The 17,252-nt window shown below is 40.2% G+C and overlaps 1 protein-coding gene across 1 annotated transcript; it reads left to right on the top strand.

The window, feature by feature from the left end:
* Positions 1-291: 291 nt before the first annotated feature.
* MATN3 (matrilin 3) lies at positions 292-16,265 on the top strand. Its single transcript, XM_050315731.1, has 8 exons — positions 292-436; positions 2,110-2,679; positions 6,193-6,315; positions 6,822-6,944; positions 7,539-7,661; positions 9,523-9,645; positions 13,981-14,088; positions 15,802-16,265. The coding sequence occupies exons 1-8, from the start codon at positions 292-294 to the stop codon at positions 15,855-15,857; spliced, it is 1,371 nt and encodes a 456-aa protein (XP_050171688.1). The 3' UTR covers positions 15,858-16,265.
* The last annotated feature ends 987 nt before the right edge of the window (positions 16,266-17,252 follow it).

Raw genomic sequence — 17,252 nt, 5'->3', positions numbered from 1 at the left:
CATTGGAGACTGAAGTGCAAAGTTAGCCTGGACCAGACACTTCCAGTGGAGGAAGGTCTTGTGGGTTTGTGTCTCAGCTCCCCCTGCTCCCAGGTTTGAACGGCAGGAACACAACGTTGAGCTTTAATCCTCCCCCGGCTGAGCGCCCGCCGGGGCGGAGAAGCGGGAGCCGCCGGCCTTTCCTGGAGAGGAGGCGGCGGGCGCGGCCGATGCCACCGCGCTGTCCCGACCCCCTGTCCCTCCTGGCAGCTTTAAAGGCGGTGCCGCGGGCGCGGGGCCGGCAGCGGCACCATGGGGCGAGCGCTCGGCATCCTCGGCACCGTGGGGAGAGCGCTCGGCATCCTCGGCTGCTGCCTGGCGTTGGCGCTGCCCGCGGCCTCTCGGGGCTCCGCGCTCCGCCCGCGCCGCCAGCCGCGCCCCGGCGGCCCCTCCGCAGGTACCGCACCCCGGGGGACCCCCGGAGCCGCTCTTCGCTCGCTGCTGCCCCGCTGCCGCTCCGGGCACGGCTCTAAAACCCGCATGGCTCTCCCCTACCTGTGCTCATTCTCCCAACAACGTTATTTCAGACTGTTGAAAAGCTTTTTTTTTTTTTTCCCCCTCCTTAATCTGTAAAAGGGAATTCTGCCTACGAACCCTGCATTTGGTCTTTTTTTTTCTTTTTGTTTTCTTTTTTTTAGGGCAAACCTTGTATGTCTGTCTTCATGTCTTAAGCTACACGTGCACGCGCCAACATTTCTTTGTGTTTTCTCAGCTTCCCAAAGGCAAAACTGAGTTATGTAGAATTATATAGAATATACCTGGATGGGATCCTAGATTTGTCTGGTGTCTGGTCTGTTACTCGGTCCAAAGGCAAAATCAACTCTGCTGTTGTGCTTCCTGATGGGATTTGTGCAATTTGATTTTTTTCCCTCTGTTTTCACTTAACAACAGAAAAAAGTTTTTTAATGCCTTGAAAAAAAGTGCTGGTTTCACCTCTACTTTTAAAAGACTTGTGAAGTGTTTGTTTGTTTGTTTTGTTTGTTTTTTATTTTATTATTTTTTTTTAATTTCAGTTGGAATGATGAAAGTGAACCTGATAGTAGCCAGGAGAAGTGTGTTCGCAAAACAGCTCTCAGGGAGCGAATTCAAACTGAACACCTCATCTTTTACTATTTAATGCACTCTTGAGCAAGAATGGCTCTTTTATAGAAAATACTCTGCTTTTGGGTTGTGTGTTTTTCCTAAACCAGCTGCAAATCCAACCTTGATGGTATAAACTAAGTATATGGCATGGTCAGTGTCAGGTCAGGGTATCAGGACAGGGAGGGTATGTTTTGGGTGCCTGCTGTCACTGTCTTGGTTGGTTTTTGCCTTCCTAGAAGTGATGCCTGTCTCTGATTTCAGCTATGGCTTTTCTGTTTCTAGATTTATATTTCAGTGAGGAATGTTGGAACCTAAAAGTAAGTGTATAAATGTCCATTTTTAAGTGTAAAGTTACTTCATAAGTAATTTAATTTTTCTCTATGCTCTAGAAGCCTTAAAACAGTAACAACTTCTAAAGAAACCTTTATACAGCATCATTTGTGTCTTTTTTCTGTTGGCCTTTATTTTTTCTTGGGCACTTTGGATTGTGAATTACAAAGAGATAATTCCTATTTAGCAAGCTAAATTGTTACTATCCTAAAAGATATTAGCATCTGTTCACTATGTGATCTGGCCAGTTGTTTTGCCATTTTATTTCTTTATCTTATTAAAAAAAGGAATTCAGGCTTTATCTTTACAAAAATAAACAGTAAATACATTTATATATCATTGCTACACCTCTGCTTTGGCTGTTATATGAAAGCCACAACCCTTAGTTTCAAGGATAGTTAGACATTTTAAGGGCTCAAATGTGCACCTATCTGTTAATGTGTTAATACTTAGAAAAGTTCAATTATTTAATTACTTGTCAAAATGAATATTTAGGAATTCCTAAGGTGTTGCTCACTATAATTTTAAGCCTCTTCCTAAACAATGAACATCATTATCTGCTAGAGGTAGTTTGCCATGTCAGCACTCACTCCTCTCGGGTGAGAGCTCCTATCCTATGTAGGAGATGATTGAAGTGTTTCCCTTCCTTCTTGACAGACACCACCTGCAAGAACCGGCCCCTGGACCTCGTCTTCATCGTAGACAGCTCCCGTAGTGTCCGACCTGAAGAGTTTGAGAAAGTGAAAATCTTTTTGTCAGAAATGATTGACACCCTGGACGTTGGGGAAAGGACGACGCGTGTGGCGGTCATGAATTACGCAAGCACTGTCAAGGTGGAGTTCCCCCTCCGGACCTACTTCGACAAAGCCTCTCTGAAGGAGGCTGTGTCTCGCATTGAGCCCTTGTCTGCTGGCACCATGACTGGCCTTGCCATCCAGACTGCTATGGATGAAGTCTTCACTGAGGAAATGGGCACCCGGCCGGCAACCCTCCACATCCCCAAGGTGGTCATTGTTGTGACAGACGGACGGCCACAAGACCAGGTCCAGGATGTGGCAGCGAGTGCCCGGACAGCTGGCATTGAGATCTACGCGGTTGGGGTGGACCGGGCAGACATGCAGTCCCTGAGGATAATGGCCAGTGAGCCTCTGGATGAACACGTCTTCTATGTGGAGACCTACGGCGTGATTGAAAAGCTGACATCGAAATTCAGAGAGACTTTCTGTGGTAAGTGGGCTAGTCCAGAAGGGTAATTTGGCTCCTTTTGGCTTCTGCTGTGGTTTCCCTAAGAAAGAGGTTCTTTTTCAGAAGTGTTATGTATCCCATCTAAATATTTCCTTTGCCATCCATTGGGTAAACAAGCAAACCCTTTTATTCAGGGGAGGCCAAATAATGACCTTTCATTTTGAATAGTGAGCTTACCATGCAGGTAACAGACCTGAACTGAGTTGGCCTCTTTGTGCAGGTGGTCAGATTTAGTGCCAGAGAAATCACAGCAATCTGGCTGGGGTTTGGCTGTGTATATTTACTGACTTACGAAGAGCACACAACAGAGCTCTGCAGCCTGCTCATTTCTTTTCTCATCTTGCTGGGAAGCCAGGAGAGTGGGAATGTGGAGCTGGAGGGCTCCTTATAGGTTCAGAGTAGGAAAGTAAGCTGGCAGGTGAACCACCATGCAGGCTTGAGAAATCTGGTGCAGGATGAAGTGCCCAAGCCCAATGGCAGGTCATCTTGGGATGGGCTTTCTTTCACTCTTTAGGCACTGCTGTGCTTTTTCAGTGTGCCAGGGTCGCATCTCTCTCTGTTTCTCTGCAATTTGATTTAGACAAGGAACTGTGGGATGGGATGAATTAGCTTCGCTCTTTCAGGGCTGGTCTTGGAAAAATGCTGGATGTATTTGGTTTAAGCTAGAATTCCACTGATGATGCTAGGCCAGAGGGGGTGTTATTGTCATTTACAGAACAAAAAAGATCATCTGGAGTATTTAGAACTGCCTATAGATAGCTGTGACACAGCCCTACTCACAAAATTCATGCCAACTTTTTGGCAATTAAAAAAACTTGTACAAAGTAGATTTTTCTAGTAAATTTTTTAGAATTTCTTAGAAATTTACTACAAATATCTAGTTTGTACAAGTCTTTGAATTGTCAAGAAGTTGACAATGTGTTACTCTGTTATTTCAGAGCCTTACTAAAAATTACCACCACACCTTTTGAGCATGTTTTGAGTCAACAGACCTCTTTCTCTAGCTATGAAATAAATGTGTAGGACCATCTGCAGACAGGACAATTTGCCCAATAACTAGCATAGGAAATGCCTTGAGGTTTGGCTTGACACCATGTTGTGCTGCTGATGCGACCAGATCCTCTCTCTGGTAGCTGGAAGTGGGCACAAGTACCCACATAGCTGGACGTGTATGTGTGCTGTGAACACGGCACTAATTTTCCACCTTCTTGTGGATGTTCTTGTCAAAGCAAGTCCTTTCATAGCACCAAAGAAAAATCTCTTGTTCTTAAGAGTAAATTTACTGTGCTTCAGCACAGAAATTATGCCCCTGCAGAGTTGGAGGATAAATCAGAGAGCTCACACATGCACACTTCCAGTATGAGTTGCCTGCATGCAATTAGCCAGAATCTGTGGAATTCATGAACAAAGACAGGGCACAAGACAGTTTTAAAGAAGTTCATACAAACCAAATGAATCTAAGAGGGTCTGGTAAGACAGTATGGTAAACTGTGTCCTTTTCCTCTTCAGCTCTGACTGCTTTTTGGTCAGAAATCTGGACTCACCAGTGACAATTTGCTTTTAACAAGGTAAATAAATTTGTTTGTAGGGTGAACTGAAAACAGGAAAACTAATGTTCAGGGGAAAACCAGTTCTCTAAGATCAAGTTCTTGATGCATTGAGAGCGTTATTCAACATGAGACCATCCCAGAGATGGAAAATCTTAGCCTTGAATTGCTGTCCAAGTCAATGGACGTTTGACTTTCCTACCACAAAGATCTGACCATTTGAGTCTGAGCTTCTCACTTATACTTGAAAATATCACACCACAGATTTTGTTCATAAATCATGGAGATTAATTCTCTTATTCTCAAGGATGTAGCAGAATGAAAAGGCGCTGTCTTGGTTTGAAATTTGTTTTTACCAGTGGAAAGACAAAACACTATCAGCCTTATCAGAGGACTTCTAAATCTTCTGTATTTTAGAAAATGGAAAATATTGCCTTGTTTTCAGACGTACATGAGAAGGTTCAAAAACTCTTGCTTCTGATTACTTATCTCACCACTATTGCTTTGGAGTTTGATTTTACAAGTAGTCCATACCCACATGGTAAGTACTAGTCTAAGTAAAATCTCAGGTAAAAACATTCTTGTCTTCCCATTGTTTTCCTCTTTCATTTCTTCCTTTGTTATTGTCTCTGTTTTCTTCCTCCTCCACATTTTTTTCCTCCAATGTTTTTTCCTATCCCTTTCCTCTCCCTTTTCCTTCCCCAATTTAGTAATCTCAAAAGCATCTAAGTGAGTATCTGTGTTTCTTTTACAGTCTGTGGAGGTAAACAAGGGCATCTTTAGGTGACCAAAGAGGCAGCAGATCACTTGAGAAGCAGCTAAATACACCTGAGAAAAACTGGTCAGGAGTTAATTAGCTATATAGTCTGTGGAGGAAAAGACTGTCAACACATACAGTGCATTGCACAGTCATTTTGTCTGCCTTGTCACCACAACACACTTATATCAGCTGCATATCCATCATGCTGCTTTCGTGTCACTGTTTTCTCTGTTCTCAGGCTGAGACAGCCTTACTGTTTGCTGGGGAATCAATGGGTCCTTGAAAACTGAACTTCATTTTGTACTTTGCAGTTTCAGCCTCTCAGTTGGTTCTCTGACATTCCGACATTATTTCTGTACTCTCCTTCAATTAGGAGTTTCATGTGCCTGTAAAGCTGCCTTACTGTAGAGACTTTCCTGCATATCCTCCTTTGGTTTTGACTTCTAAAATCTGATGGGTCCAGGCAGCTGCAGCCCTCACACACCCCATATTGCACTGGTGGGATTCCTTGCTGGTCGATACATATGGACCATCATTACACAGACACACTCTTTACTCATGAGAATGTTATCCTAGTGCCTCTGAGTAATTTTTCTGTTCCTTCTGGTCTTAATCCTCTTTCTGTTTCTCCCCTCCTCTTCTCTTCCTTCTATTTTCCTTTTCCTTTCCCTTTTCCCTTTCTTCTCAATTAATTTGTTTTTGCTTTCTGTTTCATTTCAGTTTACATGGGAGTGTTTTCCAGTGCAGCAACAATTCCTAGATCAGGTTCTGTGCCAGTGAGCTGAAGTTTGTAAGCCACCAGACAGTGACTGATACATTTTAGCATTGTTTCAGCAGGTTGTCTGTAATAGAAAGGACTGGGTATAAAAAGCCAGAAAGTCCTTTTTATTGCTGATTTCTCATTTCCAGTGTAATGTTACTAAATGCTTAAAATCTCTCCCTGCTGCACTCTTTTCAATTCATCTTTTCCTCTGCCACCTCAGGTGGTGAGTTATTTCAGTGACATTTATGACCTCTCCCTGTTGGCTACAGAATGATGCAACTTTTTGAGACAGTGACACAGCACTGACATTTACTACCACTAATCCAGCAAACAGTGCAAGATGTACTTCTGTAATCATGAATGATTAATGCCTGTTTCTTTCCTTTGGGATGGCTAAAGAACCTTTCTGTGAATGCCCTTTGTAGCTATGGATGCGTGTGCCCTCGGGATGCACAGCTGCGAGCAGGTCTGTGTGAGGAACGGCAGATCCTACCTTTGTGATTGCTATGAAGGCTACACTCTGAATCCAGATAAGACAACCTGCTCAGGTATTGTTCATTTGGTAAATGTGACCAACTAGAAAAAAAATTCAGTTTTTAACACCATAATTGGATTTGAGAAGCTACTTGCATACTTCTGTTGAAACACTGAACATCTGTATCTTATATATAATAATGATTTAATTATTATAATAATATATACTTAATATATATATACACTTAATATATATATACTTAATAATAATAAATCTAGTAATGAATAATAAATAAAAATCTGCTGCAAATAATGGTGAGAAGTAGTTTGTTTCCATCACCATCCTTTTTAATTATGCCTACAGATTCGTTCATGAGGGCCAGATGTCAAAACAAAGTCTTCAGATGTAGATGCTGTATAGATATTTTCTCCTACCGCTTGTTCTAATTCCTTCAATTAGTATTGCCATTTCTGAGCTGACTCCAAATTGAAATATATTAAAAAATGTGAATGTGCACTCCATCGAAACTACTTTTTTTTTTATTAACAATGAATTGTTTCTGTAACGTGCATCTTGCAGCTGTGGACACGTGTGCACCGGGGAGGCACGAGTGTGATCAGATCTGTGTGAGTAACAACGGATCCTACGTCTGTGACTGCTATGAAGGCTACACCTTGAATCCAGACAAGAAGACTTGCTCAGGTAAGAATTAAAGGCTACTTGAATATGTGAAACCCATGGAGATATGGACATGCTTTCTGTGACTTACCCTCATTATTTCTACTTGAAAATAGATGTCAATAGATGGCAATCCTTAAAGATGTCAATCCTTAAAATGAGAACTCACCTGTAGACTTTCCCCTTGGTTCCAATAACAAAATTGCAGTTTTCTTTATATTTGTTCATTAAAAAATGCAATTTGGCACTTATCTACCATTTCACGGTCTTTGCAGTATTTCATAAACATTGCTTAGCTGCTTAGTCAGACACAGGGCACGTTATGGCTCATCTCATGTTTTTTTAGCTTTGTCCTTACTGGGGATATTCAGGACTGTTGGAATTGCTGATGAAAGTAAGAACTGCATGAGATGTGGTATAGTCATGTCTTGCAATCCTGGTATTTGCCTTCTCCATTAAATAATTAGTAACTGAATTCAGCTGTCTGCAGCATAATATAATAATGTAGTAGGACACTGATTCCTAATTAAATTGTAATTATAGATGTTGAACGTTTAAAACTCCTGAGTGTCTGGGAGAGATTAATAAGTTTCTTTTCTAACCCGTGGCTCACCACAGCCATGGACATGTGTGCACCTGGAAGGCACGACTGTGCCCAAGTCTGTCTGAGTAACGATGGATCCTACAGCTGTGCCTGCTATGAAGGATACACTCTGAATCCAGACAAGAAGACTTGCTCAGGTGAGATCTGATTATGGAAATGCTGTGTTCAGCTAAAAGCAAGTAGCTTTTAAAAATCAGGTTAACTTATGTTATTTTTCTGATAAATTATCCAAGAATTTATGTACTATTCCTTAAAACACAGGACTATGTTGTTTCTTCAGTAGTAATTTCAGACCCATAGCTCTTCTACAGATGTGTGAAGCTTGTATTTGGTAATATTAAAATACCATTTGGCATATCCTTGAGGCCTTCACGGTATTTTTACACCCATGGAGCATGAATTCCCGTATCCAATATGTGATGTGCATTACCCATGTGAGAAAACTCTTCAGCAAAGCAGCACAAGGGGATGCAATGAAGGAGAGCAAGGACTGTGCTGGAAGAGAGACTGAAGTCTGTATTGTCATGAGTGTGATTGTTCTTTCTGGTGGATGTGTTGAGACCTTAAAAATACTCCAGTCTTAGAGCTCTAGAGGATGGAGGGAAATGTTCTTTCCCAGTGCTGGTCTCTTGTGGAGAACAGGAGCATAGATGTAGCTGATACCTAAGGATGTAACATGTAAGTATACTGATAATATGTACTCTATATTATCTTCATTAGGGTTTGAACTTCACTCTTAATTTCTTTGGATGTCTCACTGATGATTTATTTAGAAAAATTTGTTTTCTTTTCCATTTGACTCTAATCCTTTTCCTTACTACACTGTGTGTGACAAAGTGCTGAACTTAAACTTCCAGTTCCAGGAGGTTCCTAGGCAAATCTCTCCAATTAAGTCACAGGTCTCACATCTCAGAGGTGAAGCCAGAGGGTCTCAGTATTTCTTCCTGTCTGATTTAAGAGCTGATTTTGTAAACATGTTGCCTAGGATTAACTCTCACCTGGCATTATAGAGAGGCAATACATATGTGAGGGAATTTAGATTCACTTAGGCATCCCCTTTGAGAGTCAAATCCAGAGCTCATTTCATAGCACTGATTCTCCTCCTGCATAGTCAAACTTGAAATTATTTTCATAGTATGCTTGCTTTTTTTCACTTTTGAATCTCATTTTGCAGTATGCTGCTAATGATTTCTCAAGCATCCAGGTCTTTGTGATAATTATATCACAAAGAAATGCAAAGAATGATGCAAAAATAGTCTAGGTCCAGGAGAGAGTATTTTCCCTTTTTTCTTTTCCCTTTCCCTTTCTCTCTCTTTCTCTCTCTTTCTCTCTCTTTCTCTCTCTTTCTTTCTCTCCCTTTTCTATCTGTCTCCTCTCTTCCTCTCTTGCTTTCTTCCTTTATCCTTCCTTGTGCCTTACTGGGCCTCCTTATTGCAAAGATATCCAAATATAGGAACTCCTTCTCAGCTTGCCCTTTCAGAGTTGATGTGTTAAATTTGGCAGAAAACAGCAGCCTCACACATAAAGTGCCCACTTTGTATCTGGCAGTGGGTGTCATGTCTCTTTTTTTTAGCAGTCACGTATACTTTTCAGTTTATGGTCTTTTGACTCCACAAAACAGTGTCTTCTCCAACTCAATTAGAGCTGAAATAATGCCAAATAGTCTCTTAAAATCCAGATATTTGTTCTCTGAGATTCTGTTGGATAATTGTTTTGTAACTGTGTCCTTGCTAGTTCCATTCCTTTTGCAATCTGTTACAACAGCAAAAAAATTTTGCCAGTATTCAAAAAATTGTATTAATTTTGTGATGTTGATAGCCAGATAAAAACATGCTGTGTGTACCCTGCTCTGGTTAATGGCATGCTGACATGCAATAAAAACACCCTGGTTTGAATCCAAATGAAGACACATTTGCAAATAGGAATTACTATCATCAATTCTAAAGGCTGAAGTTTGGATATTGATTAATATTCTTCTCTTCTCAATGCCTCCCCCAGCTGTTGACGTGTGTGCGCCTGGAAGGCACGACTGTGAGCAGGTCTGTGTGAGAGATGATCCGTTCTTCTCCTGCGACTGCTACCAAGGCTACACCCTCAACCCAGACAAGAAGACTTGCTCAAGTAAGACCAGATCGCTGTTCCCCTTCCCCTCATACCCTCCCCAGCCAAGTGCATGTGGTGCAGTAGCTCTCACTAGCAGGTTAATATATTTGGCTCTGTCTGAGAAACTCTCACATGCATTCAGGTGTTACAAGGCAGTTCTAGGTCACTCTGCCTTTTCCACTTTGAGCAAAATTCAGAGGTGCAAAGGACTTTATTACGCAACAATGCTAGTACCTGCTTATCATTCAGTCTTTGTATCTTAGAACTAAGGCCTTCACTACTTTATGCAATATTCAGCAAACCCAGAACTGAGAAATAATTGAAGAGTTGGGGTTAGTCATACTTTGCAGTACTGTGAAACCTGTGTATCACCCTGCAAGACAGCCTGATGTGACATCCTCTCCTCCAGGCTGAATTTCATGTTGCTCTTCCTTTCTTTTGCTTCTCAGTGACTTTGTGTTACAGTAAATATGTAATAATTTCAAAAGAGTTTCTTTCCTTCCTGGTCTCCTTACTGTAAAGTTATTGTGTACTGGAAACTTTTCCTAGTGTTCCTTTGGAGCTCATATGGCACTTCACATCAGGTGCAGTTAGGCAGCTGCAGTCAGAGGGACCAAGGACTGAGGTATCCCTTGTATTAATCTATTTATCCAAAGTAAGACAATTAGTTTGTCTCGCTGCTCCAAGACAAGATCAGTTCCACATCTCAGTATTTTCTGGTAAGATTCATACAGGATATGCTCCCAGCATGGAAGAGTATTGCCACTGGGAATCATTAAAAAATGTCATTTTATTTTCTGATAACTGTTCCTCCAAAGTGCATTCTGTAAGAACTGATGTACATGCACCAGGAACCCATGACTGTGAGCAGGTCTATGTGATATGAAGGCTTTACCTTTAATCCAGATAAGAAAACATGCTCAAATAATAATTTAATGTTGGCTTTTTTAAATGAATATATTTATTTATTGAAGCACCTCCCTTTAATGTGTTAAATCTTTTTAATCTGTTTGACAAATGTTCCATCAACTCACAAGCTCCCAGGAAGTATAATCTCTTTTCATTCTTTTATGCCTCTTTCCACTAATGTTTTCAGCTAGTTTGGTCCTTCTTGTTTAGTTATAGCAGTTACTATAACTAAACAGATAAGAGATGACTCTTACCTGTCACCACACATTTAAGGACTCACTGTATTTAAAAATGTAATCTGTTATAATCTGCATTTCCTTATGAAATGTATATAACTGGGGGCATCGGCAAGGCGGGGTTCTGGGGCATCTGTCTCTGGGATGTGGGTGTCAATTGTATACCAGCATTTGGAGGATGGTGGGGGGCCAGAGGAGAACAGGACTGGTGTAAGAACTACTGCAGTGCTAGACCCTATGTTCTTGTCCACTCCTCCAGGCTGTGGGGCAGGCATGAACTTAGCAACTGTTTTCTCTTCAGATGGGCAATAACAGGATAAAATATTGGCCGAACCTGATGTAGAATCATAGTTAAGCTGGGTTGGCAGGGACTTCAAGAAGTAACTAGTCCGACCCCTGGTTCAGAGCAGGAATAGCTCGCCATCACATCAAGTAGCCAAAGACCCTATGTGAAAGCAGTTATAAAATAGGTGGATATAGCGAAACATCACCTGTAAAAATAATAATTTCTTGTTGGTCTGGACTTAAACACAAATGCAGTGTAAAAACACAATTTTAGAGTGTTTTGTATTAATTTTTGGGCATCCCAGTGGCAACAGGAATGTCCCAGATTTTGAATATCAAATACTGGAAGACTCCCAGTTTCACAGAAGGACTGAAGAAGAATTCAGAGTACCCCTGGACAATTGCCAAAGTTGGTTGGAAAAGTAATTTTGTTGAAACAGACAAAATCCAAGGAGAATCTGTATCTGTCATTGGAGAATTTAAATGAGACATAAAAAAATTAACTGGCAGTTGGTTGGAAACCAACTGTGTTGGTGTGATGTTTTGAACTGGCCTTCTTCCAGCTGTCTCTTGAACAGCTCTTCTTTGTACATTGACCACAAAGCTGGTGGAATGTTCCAAAGAAGGGAGCTGAACAAATACAGGTTCACTGGAATCAAGGAGACACCAGTTTCAACACTGGCTTTAAGACAAATGAATTTCTGCACTGCTAGAAATAAATCTGTTCGTTTCCTGCAAAATGGCAATATCAATGGCATGACTGATAACAAAAAAAAAACAAACCAAAAACAAACAATTCAGAACAAAAGTATCCAGGTACAATATTTGCATTATTTCATTCTTACAGCACTTTGTTTGACATTCATCAGCTATGCATTTATGTATCTACAGAAAAAAAGATGAATAATCTGTTGTCATTGCATTTGCAAGCAATGTGAAAAAAATATAAGAAGAGACAGGTATTACATACAGGTAATACCTCTTGATAACTTGTTGAGAGTGTATTTCATAACTGTAGACCCTCTTTTAAGAAGGCTTTGCCTTTGGATATTTATTATTCTGGTCTCAGATGTATATGGTTATCTCATTACAGTACCTGTGCTGCAGTAGCTGTTGATATGTTTGTTCTCAGCCTGCAGCAAGTGGTGCAGCTTTAACTTATTTACTTTATGTATTACTTTATGTAGTAGGTGAGGTTAAGTTGCCTTTCATGCAGCTAAGAACTCACAGCCATCAGCTGATGCCTGACACTATTATACCACAGTGAAATTATCCTCTCTTGAGCCCTGTTTTTTTTGTGAATTATGTAGAAAAGGGAATTCTTGAGGACAGCTGAGGCTGCTTCCCTGTTAGTCTGGAAGATTGAGGTCAAGACCTAGGAACAGATTCAATGGAACTACAGTGGAGTATGACAATACTTGCTTTCTCTTTCTTAAGAGACTGGTGACTTCTTTGTCACACTAACTGGCTCTTCCAGTCATATTGCTGTGCCTTTCTACTAGATTTTAAATTCACTTAGGTCTATTTGAATGATGGAGTTCCCTCCATCTGTATTTATGTGAAATTGGAATGGATTTGTGCCCACACCTGTTGAACCAAAAAAGATATTCCCTATGCATACATATTGGCAATGTTAGAAACCAAGAGTATTTGTGGGGTGATACACACTGATGATTTAGCTGAATCTCCGATGCAGAGTATGTAAAATTAATACACGAGCTCCTGCTTTAATTTTTTAGTATTATTTACCAAGAGGTAAATTCAATTCTTCTAATTCCTTCCCAAGCTGAGACTTGTGTATCTAAATTCTACCCACACCTCAGAAATTGATGCAAAGCAATGAATTTCTGGCACTGACCTACTGTTTATGTTTCTAAAATCACTACATGCCTTCTTGCTTGGCTTAAAAACTCCTAGAGGCTTAACTTTGGACTAATGCATTCTCAGAAGTCCTGTGTTTGGGAGTGATGGGTACCCCAAATGTCACTACAATACAGCTTTGACAGGGCAGCAACTGTGATTTTGTATAAATAGATTTAGATTCTCTTAGATACATTTAGATATGAGGAAGAAATCCCTTACTATGAGAGTTGTGAGGCACTGGAACAGGTTGCCCAGAGAAGCTGTGGATGCCCCATCCTTGCAGGTGTTCAAGGCCGGTTTAGATGGGGCTTTAAAGCATCTAGTGCTTCAGTCTAGTGAAAGGTGTCCCTGCCCATGGCAGGTGGGTTGGACTAGATGACCTTTAAAAGTCCCTTCCAGCCGAAACCATTTCATCATAGGATCATTCCTCTGAAGAGAAGCACAACTTAGTCATGGCCTTAAATACATCCAAGTGAATAGATTCTGTTTACAGTGATGCCAGTGGCCTTCCTGTGTGTACAGTCTGATGGTCAAAGCACTGCTTCGAAGATGGAGACCTGGACTGCAGGTTCTTCTCAGTCTGCATCACCTGAACACTTTCATTCTGCTTCCCAGGGTGCCCTATTTTTTCGCGTGGGGATATTCTGGATGAGAGGAGAGATAACAGGTGAAGGGAAGATTCACCCTAGTCTAGCAATCAGAGCTGATGGGGTAGGTTAGTTGGTCCCTGCACCCATACTCCTTTTTATATTTTGCTCAATAATGGTCTAATTTAAAAAGTGCAGAGGATCCAGTTAGGCAGGAAAGGAAGTCCCTGCTCTGCCTACTTCTTCATTAGAGTCAAGATCTCTCTTGACTGTCCTGGACTATGGCACTCAGGTCTCTGGCTACACACCAGCCCCTGTTCACTGCTGTCCCTCCTCTCCAACTGCCCTGGGCTGCAGTCCTTTATGTAGTCTCACAGCATGGGTTCAACTCCTTTTGCAGAATCAAGCGTTTTCTTGGGATCTAAATGTTCAGTAATTGTAATAAATACTCTAAATGCTGTTTTCTCTCTTAGGAGCCATAAGGAGCAGTCTCGTAACAACTGAAGAGTCCTGTAAGTGTGAGGCCATAGCTGCTCTCCAGGACTCAGTCACCTCACGCCTTGAAGCTCTGTCCACAAAATATATCCTTTCTCTTGCTTCAGCTCCTGCATTCAGTACTTTACTGGTGTTTTAGAGGTAGCTGTTTTGGTATAAACCAGGGAAGAAATATCCCTCAAAAGAGAAAGTATTTTCCAGGTGGTTTTAGAAAAGTTACGAAAAAAAATCTTGGTTGTTGCAAACACCACTATGTTTTCACGTTTCACTGAAGATACTTAGTATCATGATACAGATATAACAAATGCATCCCCTAGATTGCATATCCCATGTTGAACATCAAGCACTGATCTATTTATAATTCTTCCAGATGACTTTTACTGTTACAGCAAATGCTCAGTTTTGGGCACTGCTATTATGTCCCAAAACTTTAGAGACAACTTCACAGGCAGTGTGACAAGAGTCCTCTTTAGTGTGCTATTCCTTTGCATCCCACCTCCACAGGCAGGCACTGTCCCAAGTGATTTTCATGCACCTTCTTTTCTGTGAAAATGTGTGAGCCTATTAATAACCAGCTCCTGGGATACAGGAAAATGGGAGAGCTGCAATGCAGGGTGCCAAGAAATGTGGTCAGCTCCCAGATTCAACATTCCACAAACGTGTGGGAGAAAAAAACCAAACAACAAACAAAAAGAAAGCGGTGAACTCTGTGGTACAACAGCAAACATGAATGCTGGAATAAATGCCCTCAGTTGGCATGGCAGTAACTAATAACAGGAATTTAAAGTTGGACAAGCTGTGGTCCATCACAAACCATAATTTTTAAAGTGAGAGGGGTTGGTCAGTTACAATTCACCACAGATTGTGGCAGATTTTCCTTGCTGGAAATTTTTGAGACTGCATGTTTTTTTCTGTACAAGGTGCTCTTGTTCGAAGAGGGATTGATTTACAGGAGTGTTATGTCAGTGATAGTCATCCTGATCCCTGGGGCTTCAAAGAAGATTGGGCCATTTAGGATTAATCAGAGAAGGAGAGCAAACTAATAAGTTTTAGACATGAACTCATAATTTAGACAAATAAAAGAATTTTTCAGTTTGCCAAAGTTTCTGAAAGTTAAATGAAAACTTCTGCCAAGGACAAAAGATTTTCCCAGAGCTTGAATAAATTCAAAGTTATTTTTATGAGATCTAACTGCAAATCTCTCTTCTTGCACTGTGTTTGGAGTTCAGTTTATCTGCCTGGGAAAATCGAAGGGAAGACTGATTTTTTTGGATTATAATATATAATTCTGGGAATCTAAGTAGTTAAAAGTGAACAGTAAGATAATTAAACCTGTAATGTCATCTTAGTAATAGCATGTCCTTCAGAAATCAATTTTCCTGCCTCAAGAGGTAATGCTAAGCAAAAAAATGCGGTGGTTTCAAGTTTGGATTTTACCTGATTAAAAAGAACTGATGCTTCCTTTCAGAGCTCTTCTTTGGTAGGCCATTTGTATCCCTAGCATCCTTTCAAGGCAACCTGGAAAACACAGCACAGACAATCATCTGCTGCTTCTCAGCCCTGAATGTCACTTGATCCAATTCCTTCTAAGAAGTGAGGGTTGTTGAGATCATTTGGGAAGATGCCAGACTTTGACAGGTCTCTAAAATGTTTTGAAATCTGTGGTTCAAGCATGTATTGACCTCATCTAGAAAACAGATTGTGTGTTGAAATGTGTGTTGAAAATGAAGCAATGAGAAAGATTAAAAATAAAACAAACCCTATAGCCATCTATTTTATTGCCCTTAACAACTGGCCACTAGATGAAGTGTCTGAGAAGCTGCAGGCGTACCAAGACAGACAGCAGGTTGTCTGAGTTATCCTTCTGCTTGATTTTAAAATAATCTTTCAGAATCAAACCTTTTTGTAGTTTTTGGCTTTACTTTGTTGCACAGCTTACAAAACAGGATTTGGTTTGGTACTATTGACAAGTGCCAAGAAGACTTCATGAAGAAAATAGTCTTGAAAATACAGTGACCCTGAGGGTCTTCATGTACAGTCACTTTATAGCCATAACGCTACACCTGCTGTGCCTTAGTTTGTACTGCAAGTAGTGCAGCAGGTACTGCTTTTCTGCAGGAACTGCATTTTTTCTTCTCTTACTTCAAAGTAAATACAGAAAAAATGAATGCATACAATATATCACATTATATAAAACTGTGTAATGGCAAGACAGAGAGAAAAACCTGTGCCTATGTCTTCTGTCTGTTAAATGGGAAAGTAAATTGAGATCTTGTAACTTATTTTAATAAAATACAGTATGATATGCACATTGATGTTGGAAGTGTTTTTGTATACAGCTTAAAGGATGTGTGTTATGAAGTAAAGGGTTTAAAAAAACCAAAGAAACAAAGCCTCAAAGATAAAGGAGAATGAAACAGGATACTATCCTCAAGTCACATAGTTGGAAAAAGAAGCATTTGATTTTAAAACCTACAAGTACTTATTAATATAGGTAAGAGGTTTAACAGTATTTTCAAGCATTAAAAATGTTGTTTAACATTCAGAATAGTAACAGATATCCTCCAATATAAGGTTTTTATACTGCAAGATTTACTTAGGTTATTAGTCAATCATTCTTGTCATACCAAGGGCTTTACTGAAATTACTTGTGTCTATTGTGCTTGTAGAAGAAAACACACAAGCTAACAATTAAAAAAATTAATTGTGAATAGAATCTACTAGTTTTGTATACTGGCATTTATAAAAATCCAAACTCTTTAGAATCTATATTTAAATTTAGAGTCAAAACTATGATTAAGTTTTTGTAATGGAAAAATTCAACATATTTTTTAGAGCCTTGCAATGTAATTACATAAAATATTATGTCTGGTAGCTGATTTGCCAAGAATATATTAACAACTTCTGTGCATATTTTATACCCTGCACATAACAGATGCAAACAAGTCCAGTTATGTTCACTGCACATGGGAGTGAGACTTCAGGTATGTCTATACAGTAATGTTAAATTGGAATATAACACTAAATAGCACAAGTAAACAGTTTCAGCAAGGGCTAAAAACCAAACTGTAAACTGTCCAAGGATGCTGGGTTGGACTGTGGTTGATATTTTGTGATGTGTCCCCACTGGTATTAATTTGCTGTAGTTCAATTAAAGTTAGAGTGGGACAACCTGGCTATGCTACAGCTGCTTCCTCAAAGTGCTATGTATGCATATTTTTTTCTGTAAGTCGTGGAGGTTTATATCCAG

This window comes from Myiozetetes cayanensis, unplaced genomic scaffold, assembly GCF_022539395.1.
Source record: "Myiozetetes cayanensis isolate MyiCay16 unplaced genomic scaffold, myiCay2020 scf2-11, whole genome shotgun sequence".
Taxonomy (NCBI): Eukaryota; Metazoa; Chordata; class Aves; order Passeriformes; family Tyrannidae; genus Myiozetetes; species Myiozetetes cayanensis.
Note: the sequence above shows the minus strand (reverse complement) of the source record. Positions and strands in the feature narration are given on the sequence as shown.

Coding starts and splice junctions, on each gene's coding strand:
- MATN3 (XM_050315731.1), top strand. CDS start 292: ATGGGGCGAGCGCTCGGCATCCTCGGCACCGTGGGGAGAGCGCTCGGC. Junction 6,945..7,538: donor AGACAAGAAGACTTGCTCAG/GTAAGAATTAAA, acceptor GGCTCACCACAG/CCATGGACATGTGTGCACCT. Junction 9,646..13,980: donor AGACAAGAAGACTTGCTCAA/GTAAGACCAGAT, acceptor TTTCTCTCTTAG/GAGCCATAAGGAGCAGTCTC.